Source organism: Pyxicephalus adspersus, chromosome 2 (assembly GCF_032062135.1).
Source record: "Pyxicephalus adspersus chromosome 2, UCB_Pads_2.0, whole genome shotgun sequence".
NCBI lineage: Eukaryota > Metazoa > Chordata > Amphibia > Anura > Pyxicephalidae > Pyxicephalus > Pyxicephalus adspersus.
In genome coordinates this window covers 67,243,320-67,252,399 of record NC_092859.1, presented here as the reverse complement: position 1 = coordinate 67,252,399, position 9,080 = coordinate 67,243,320, and the positions used below count along the sequence as shown (strand labels likewise).

Here is a 9,080-nt window from a genome sequence, read left to right as displayed (position 1 = left end):
CTCCAATAGACTTGGAATAAACATTACATGGGCAAGTTATCCCATCACCACACAGAACAGGGGAAAAAACATTACTTTATATATTGTGATGTCTTTGATGCAAAGGTTTCCTCCATGAAACGGCAATGAATGCACGTGTGAACGGCTTTACTCGTTCTTTGAAAGTTAAAAAAAATGTTAGAACATCTTATGAAAATGAACAGATACTCTGGTCCAATCAAACAAGCAGGTTCACATTACTGTATGAGTAAATGTAAGAATGTACAATTACAAGAAAAAAAATGTATTTAAACTTTCACAGGAATCTCAGGGAGGCTGTAAAAGGTGAACTTCCTAAACAATTTAAACATTACAGAGACTTGTCTCCAGAAGGCAATACATGGGCCTAGTAATTGGATCCCCAACAGCAAATGTGGAATCAGCTCCCTCAGGAAGTAGTTTCAGCAACTGCTATAGATTGCTTTAAGAAAAAGCTGGATGTTTTTCTAGAAGCAGAGAATATAACTGGGTATTAAGGCTTTAAAGTAAAAATTACAGTGACTGTTGATCCAGGGAACATCCAATTGCCTCATGGAATCAGGAAGGAATTTTCTTCCCGTTGAAGCAAATTGTATCAGGGTTTATTTGCCTTCCTCTAGACCAACTGTGTCAATAGGGTTTCATGTCTGGGATGTGTTTATTTCCCTAGTGGTTGAACTTGATGGACTTAGTTACATAGTAGGTGAGGTGGAAAAAAGACTATGTAAATGTTATATTGTGCTAGGTCAGGGAAGAGTTACTTGGTTCCTCAATACCTGAAGTTCTGGATTTTTCCCACACAGACTGGTATTTGATCGGACTAAAGGGAAGCAAGGACCAGGGGAGAATTAGCTTCCTACATTCCAAACAGGAAAATAACCTTGGCTATACTGACTGAAGTTGGTATAGCCAAAGATACAGTGTCACTTTATTATAATAGACCAGAATAAATGTTTAACAGGTGTATGAAACCAACAAATATTGAAAGTATAGATCTGTAAAATTCTGATACAGTTTTTGTATAAAAAAGGACAAGGTCTTGGGTGTTCCTGTCCTCACTGGTCACTGGATGTGGAGATCTGCAGAAGCATACATGTGTCTGCCCCTTAATTTCTCGTTTTTATTTACTGACAGACTTTGTACTGCAAGCAGTACGGAGATAGTGACAATAACCCACGGAACTATACAATGGTGAAGAAGAGAGGCTGCTGTTACTGATCTCAGTTACAAAAATTGCTTTGCTGAATTTAATTTATAACAATATTACAATGACAGATTATGAGCACCGAAGTAAGAAAAGTTTGACTGAAGTAAGAAAAGTTGCACTTGCAGCTGAAATAATTACCTGGAACCTGGAGTTCAGTTTGAAATATTTATGCTGAAAAAAAATGAATATATTTATACAAACCAAGTACATATATATATAAAAAAAAGTTTATTGTACTTCAAATACACAAACTCAGCAAAGTTATCGTTTCAAAATGAACTTGAACCTTCAAAAATAATACATTTCTAACGGTGGCATTCGGTTACAGGAACTACTGTGATGAGTATTCCCTCCCCCCTCCCCCCCTCATCTATTGCAAAGTAAATGAAAACATTAAAAAAAATAAATTTGAAAGGATCTGAGTCAGTTGTGTCTGACAGCAACAGATGAAGGCCTCATTCTAGGGTTTGAACTTGCAGAAATTTTTGAAAGGGGAAAAAGATGCCTTTCAAATCCAACAAATGAGCCCGGCTATGGAGAACAACTGAGTTTTTAATTCCAGCAATGTATCTTCTAGTCCGGCATTACCAGTCTAAGAATACGTTCAAACAATTATCACGCTCCAATACAATACTATGTCACTGGGCTGCTATGGCACCATACTTTCCAGTCACATTGACTTGAATTCAGACTGCACATGACGCGGCTTATTTGAATATTCTAAAAGCACATATCACAGCTGTGATATTAGATGTTAGACTTGTTGGACAGAATCATAATTTTCAAGCATAATATCCCCTGTTCATTTTTTTCTCTTCTTGTGTACATGAAAGTATTATGGTTTTGAATTTTTTTTTTTTTTTTTTTTGCAGTTGCTTTTAGAAAAATGACCCAAGATAAACCATGTGGTTTTGCTCATGCAGTTGTTATGGACAGTTGGTATGCACTGATATATATTCACATATGAGATGTCCTGTTATTTTGTTGTTCTTCGTGCAGGTTCTGAGGCAGTTGGTGGAGGTGGGGGGCCGCGTCTATCAAGATCATCTACATAGGATACAATAAGTTTACGTCTCTCATCAGGAATGCAGTCAAGTACTAGATAGCGTTTGTCATTTTGTAGAATCTTTTCAACGTCCTTCAGATGCTGGTCAGATTCTTGAACTAATTTCTTTGACCTAGAGTAGAAGAAATTGTTAGTTCGATATACAAACATATTTCTTTTTTTTTTTTTTTTTTACATACATATATATCATACAAATAAAAAACACTTGGGGCCCCATTTAGGTTTAATTACCTGTATTTTATGATTTTTGTTGTAATACATACTTTGTCTAACATCATTAGGCAGGGTGGTCCTGTGAGGCTGCATTCCAGGAGTTGGCATTTCATGGATCAATGGGGCTGTGGTGATTCTGACTCAGGGGTGGCTAGCATTTAAAGTATGTGGTCAACCTTTTGGCCTGAGTAATGTCAAATGTCCCTCAATAAAAATGACTGGGGGCATCTTGTGATGAAAATAGGGTAGCATAGGAAGCAAGTTTGGATTGACGAAGTACTAAAGCCAGAACTTTTTTTTTTTTTTTTTTTAAATAAAATGACCAAACATTAAAACAGGTTACATACCTGTATGTAATGAATTTTGTTTCTTTTAAAAGTGTCCTGAAGTCGGCTTTGGCAGTTATGTGTTTATCTCGGATATATTCTTCAAATTCTCTTTGCCTTTTCTGCAAACACAAAACGGATTAACTGCAGAACTGCATGCAAAAAATGTGAGACAGAAACATGCCCAGCAGTAACATAATAGAGCAATGTGCTTTTTAAACACAGATCATGAATAACTTTGCCAAGATAGAGAAAAGGTAACAGAGCTTCAGTAAATACACATTTTCAGGTAACAATGCAGTATTACTTTCTATACTATTCTGTACCATTTTTTGGGGGGAGTGAGGGTAGTTTATAAACAGATTTGCAAGATTTTCCCTTTAGGAATAGATATGAAATCTATCTGCTACTGCTGACTTGTTTTCAAAAGGTGCAATGTACAGAGCTGCAATATTTATACAAGTAAGATATTTCACACTGCATTGTATGTATATAACAGAATACAGAGGCTGGCAGTAGAAGCAATTAACAGAAATATTTTCTTGACATTTCTTTCTTCTGTTTGACATTATTGACTTATGTATGTAAACCTTTTTATGTAATCACCTTTCAACCTTTTCAACATAGGGGAACCCTTGAAATAACTTTCAGCTACTAAGAAACCCCTTCAATAATGACTATATCCACAACTCGCAGTATATCAGTATAGTGGTCAATTGGAAGAAGGCCTCTTAGATTGCTGGCTTTTGGGAAAAATGTCACCCTTACAGAGAAACTCTGATCTAAACATTGGATGAAAAAGGATAACACGCACGCACGCACACACTAGGGGGCGACATGAAATGGTTACAAAAAATCCAGAATATAAATATTTAGAAAGGTTTTCAAACATTAATGTTCTTCAAACATAATTTACTATTGTGGCCTACTTCTTTCCCCCCAACAGTTATGCCACTACTAAAACAGGCAGCTTACTATTATAAACAGAACAAAAAACAAAAATTATCCTTACAATTCCTAACTGTGCCCTTTATTACTAAATAAAGATAACTGTACAGACAAAACTTTTGGAGCCCTACATATTCAAACCTAAAAAAAAAAACATGTATTTGATACAATTCCAGTACTGCATTTTACTTCATTTACTTACCCGATCACTGGAAGAAAACTTTATAAACCGAGGATCATCTTTTATAACTTTCTTGACTTCTTTCCAAGTTGAAGTTAAAGTAATCTTGAGAAAAAATATCAATGTTAGATAAACTGTGGGAATCAAAAGTCTGACATTATAAACGATCCATTATTGTCAGTGTATACATAGTTCAAAGTTTGGAGCCTTGAAGAAAAAAATAACTGATCTCATTTGACATTTCTAGCAAGTCAGTATTCCCCCATCTCTCTTCAATGCTGGCATCATGCAAGTTAAAGAATCTGAAGTGATGGAATTCACTAAAGTCTGGGCACTTGGCTTATCATTAATTGCAGAGAGTTAAAAAAAAAGGCACTTTCCTGGCCCTGACAACCATCAGCCAACATAAACACACTTCACTGTGTTTAACAACAGCACTCAAAGGTTGTACATCAGTAGTTTTCCCAGAAAAAAAAATTAGGCTGGGTGGGAAAAAGCTGTAGGCAGGTGGCCAGTCCTGTATTGTGATCCTACTTTCCAGTAACCACCAAGAACAGTTGGGTGGTTAATGAAAAGTGGCAGGTGGTGCATCTGGCTAACAGGGCTAGGGAGGACACTGTACATCAGGGAGTATGCCTATTGACTAATAGGTTATCAGGGCAGGGAATGAAGTTTAAATTGTATTTCTATAGCGTCAACATATACCACATGGCTTTGCAAAGTCTATAGTCATAATCTAATTTGCCTACAATAACACAGTCTAAGGCCAATTTTGGTGGAAGAAAATTTAACTGCATGTTTATGGGATGTGAGCAGAAACTGGAGTGCCTGGAGGAAGCCTACACAAAGAAGAACATACAAACTTCATGCAGATAGTGTTCTGACTGAGCATCAAACCTAGGGATCCTAGTTCTGCAAAGGCCAGAGTGAAAGGGCATCAATTGACTCAGCAGATAACTTTCTGCCCCAGAACAGTCTGTGCTCTACAGGCCAACGGAAAAAGGATACCAGTACTTTAGGTGGGAATAACGGAGAGAAGAGGTACAACTTTAGAAGAATTAAAAATTGTTGCTAGACTGCAAAAAAAGGGTAAGTATGTACTTTAAATACAGGAGTTTTTAAAACTATGTGCACAATCTGTTTCAGGGAGTTCCACTTTAACACAAAAACTTACTGTATAGGTTTCATCCAGAAGCTGTCGGAAATGTTCACGCTTCTTTTTTGTAAGAGCATCAATGTGTTCGTTAAAAAGCTTTTCTTTTTCTTCCCTTTCCAGTAGTGAACCAGATTCCCATCGGTGATCTTTTCGTAGTGTCCTTCTGGTATCTGACCATGAAACGTCCGACGATCGCACCTGTATAGACAAGAAAATGACTTATAATTTACAACTACACATGGAATGAAAAAAGGAAAGTTACAAGGATTTGGCAATATGTATTGAATTGTATTTTTGTCAGCCGCTATCAAAACAAGCCATACCACAGTACTTGTTGAAAAATAATGCTTAGCAAGAGAGATCACATTATCTGTTGCAGTGTTGCAATAAACACTGAATGCCCAGACATAATGAAAATATTTTAAAGGTAAAATGTCTGCAAATATGCAGCAACCTGACTTTAAACAACTGTATTTACTGTTGAGGAAAAACGTGAGCCAAAAAATAGGGAAAATCCTTATTTATTTTTTTTATATATCTATAAGCCATCAATTGTCATAGTTGAGGGAAAGGGAAATGTAAAAAACGTTTGAAGTTTGTTTATGTGTATTAAAAAAACAAAAACAAACAAAAACTCAGACTACATATTAGCATGGCCAGGTAATTAAAAGGGAAGATGATTTATTATGCTTTATGTTGCAAAACTGTTACTAAATCTGCATTCACACAAAACAAATAGTTTTTACTAGAAATTGGTTAAATAACACACACATATATTTATATAAAGATTTATTTGTATTAGACTCAATACAAAAGTTTTGAATCCAATACAAAATTATTTGAATTTCCCACCGATCCTCCTGCCTGCACCGACGTCACCCGGAGAACGTCTCTGCAGTCGCCGGCTTGGGATCTGAGGAAGAAGACCTACCCCGAGGACCCGCAGGGACGAGCAGGACACCGGGGGGCGACAGGGGAACAAGGAAAGTGATTTTTTTTATGTTTTTAGCAACCCCGAGTGTGACTCGGAATTACCGTTTTTAGCATGTAAAGTCCACCCCAAAATCACACTTCGGAATACCGCTAGGGGGGTTTATTTGTTAAAGACTTGCTGTCATGCTTCAGAAAGAGGAAGTGAACAGAAATCTCAGAGGAGGTGATTTAACCTTTCCCCCTTCTTTATCTATTTGTAGTTATACATACACTTTAAATGGAGCGGAGACATAACTGAACGTTTCACTAATTACCCTGTAGTCTGACTTCAATAAAAGGGTTTTGTGTGTACAGGCAAGTTGAAGAACTTGATAATTAGAAGTAGAAGAAATAACATAGGCATTAAAGGTTTGCCTGAATCTGTTTTGCAAGAGCAATTATCCTCAGCCGTAAGCACCTTGTTTAAGGAATTGTTAGCCGATTCGGTTAACAAAGTGATTGATATTATCCAGGGCTGTGGAGTCGGTAGATAAATCCTTCGACTCAAGACTCCTCAGTTTCTGGTACCCCTGACTCCGACCTCTGTATTTACAGGGTTTCTCATTTTATCTTCACACTTTTGCATTCACACTTCACAAAAAAGTGACCTCCTAATTATTCATAAATCAGTACTTTTATTATAGAATTAAATGTAACACAATATTTTTTACCATAAAAGGAAGATGGAAAAAACATCTATTTTCTTGATGAAGTAGGTTTTAACATCTCAAAGAGAACCAAAAGGGGACGATCTCCTATTGGGCAAAAGGCAGTGCATGTTGTGGCTGGAGTGCTTTCCAGAAATTATTCGATTTTTTGTGTGTGAGGAATACAAATGGGACCCTCCACTTTAAGTCACAAGCACAAGTATTTAATCAAGAAGTATTCCTCATTTTTATTAATGAGGTTTTGAATGTTTTTAGTGAAAAGAGTGTTCAGCATGCCATCCTAATTATGGATAATGTCCCCTTTCATAAAACTAGCCAGGTAAAGAGCTTTGTTGAAAGTAAGGGATACCAACTCCTATTTTTACCACCATACTCTCCATTTCTTAATCCTGTTGAGAACATGTTCTCTAAATGGAAATGAGTAGTATGAAGAAATAGGTTAATTAATTCGGGTGCTTTATTAGAAAGCATCAATAGTGCACTTTTAACAATAAGCGAGCAGGATTGCTCAAATTATTATACAAAAATGTTTAGCTTTTTGCCTAAATACCTGAGAAAGCATTATTGAATAATAAATAATTTAATTCATTATTACATATTTTTATTTAATGTTTCTTGGGGAAATTTGTTTTGGTAAAAATATTGTGTTATATTTAATTTTATAATAAATGTTTTTATTTATGAATAATTAGGGGGTCTAAATTTTTTTGTGAAGTTTGAATGCAAAAGTGTGAAAATTGAATGCAAAATAATTTTTTGACAAGGGTGAAAATTTGTTTTTGTGATGTTTGGTTACAAAAGTGTGAAGATAAAATGAGAAACCTCAAATTATGCTAATGTATTTTCCACGTTGATTGAAGGAAGGCAACATACACGCTATTTAACCACAGAACTACTGGCTAGGAAGCTGACACTCTACTGTATTAACCAGTTTAAACAAAAGACAAAAAAATTTAAAAATAATAAGGTTTTATCAAGTGGCTATAAAGTAGTAGCATAGAATGCATAAAAATCAGGAACTTTACCAGTTTAAAAATATGAACCACATTATTTGGTAGTTTTAAAACAAAAAGCAAAGCTTAACTACATGAACAAAAACAATTTATATATTAAACTTGGAATATAGTTGTGGAGTAGAAAAGCTGTTAAATACAATACAAAACTAACTCGATGTAGTGTTGTTCTAAGAAACAGAACTGCTTCTACCAGATTCTCTGTCATAGAAGCTCTTAAATCTGACTTGATTATTTTTGGAGCAGAAAATAATCTTTCAACACTGACTAGGGTGGGTGGCACTGCTGTTAAGGTTCTAGCCAAATCACTAATATTCTCGGGATAAACAAGAATGGCTTCTTCTCCAGTCAGTTTTGATGAGCAGTCATATTTTTCTACTTCTTTTAATTCTTTAAAATACTCCTAGAATCTCATCATTTGGACATTTTCTGGTCGTTTATCTTTAACGCATATGCGAGGTCGCTCTACTGTTGAAAGTTCCATTTTGTCCAAGTAGGAATCGAAGTCTAATTCTTCATTTGAAGAGGATGATCCTGAGTTACCAGTGTTTATAGCTTCATCCAGTGGTGGTGTTTCAAGTACTAATCCCTTCATGCGAACTGCTACATCATAGAGGGCCTTTAAATTGCAGTATCTGTCTGGTCATCGCTCAACAAAATTCGGCTCATTGGATCAACCTAAATAGCAGCTAACAAGATTTGATTATCCAGTAGGAGATTCTCTCTTTTCTTCATTGAAGATACAATGCCATCAGCTATTAACTCTCTTGTTAACACTTTTGTTCAGGCAATATCTCAAGCTCTTCCATTTCAAAAAACATTTACCAGGTGTTAAATCTTTAGATTGCAAACTCTTGGTGACAGTAAAGGGATTTTACTTGTGTCCACTGGCTTTCAGTTAATAAAAAACATTTTCATTGTCCAGTTCTTCAACAAAGTCTTTTAGTTCAAGCAAATGCTTTACCATCAAATAAGTGCTTCCCCAGCGCGTTGTTTGATCCAAAATGGCTTTTCCTGCACGTCTTTTCAAAATGGCATCTGTTTTAGGGTCCTGGCTGCAACAGTTACTTGCCTCAATTAGCCGATTAGAATAGCTGCATGACGATCCTTCAATCTATCTCTATTTGTTGCATATGTTGAATAGTAGTACGCTTAGATACTTCAACAATGTTATCCAAAATGTTACTACCCTGTTTCCCCTATAATAAGGCACCGTCTTATATTTTTTGAAATGCCAAAATATGCCCTAGGTCTTATTTTCAGGGGGATGTCTTATTTTTCCATGAAGACTACAGTACACATTTATTGTTGA

The 9,080-nt window shown here is 35.8% G+C and overlaps 1 protein-coding gene across 3 annotated transcripts in view; it reads right to left on the bottom strand.

Annotated features, from left to right (window-relative positions):
- Positions 1-1,436: 1,436 nt before the first annotated feature.
- Positions 1,437-9,080, bottom strand: part of TCERG1 (transcription elongation regulator 1) — a 40,646-nt gene continuing 33,002 nt past the window's right edge. For all 3 annotated transcript variants that reach the window (XM_072400922.1, XM_072400924.1, XM_072400923.1), the window contains 4 exons: positions 5,134-5,313; positions 3,981-4,064; positions 2,852-2,952; positions 1,437-2,403 (listed from right to left, as the gene is read on the bottom strand). In XM_072400922.1, coding sequence (XP_072257023.1) covers positions 2,202-2,403; positions 2,852-2,952; positions 3,981-4,064; positions 5,134-5,313 — 567 coding nt within the window. In that variant the 3' untranslated portion in view covers positions 1,437-2,201. The remainder of the gene's footprint in view (positions 2,404-2,851; positions 2,953-3,980; positions 4,065-5,133; positions 5,314-9,080) is intronic.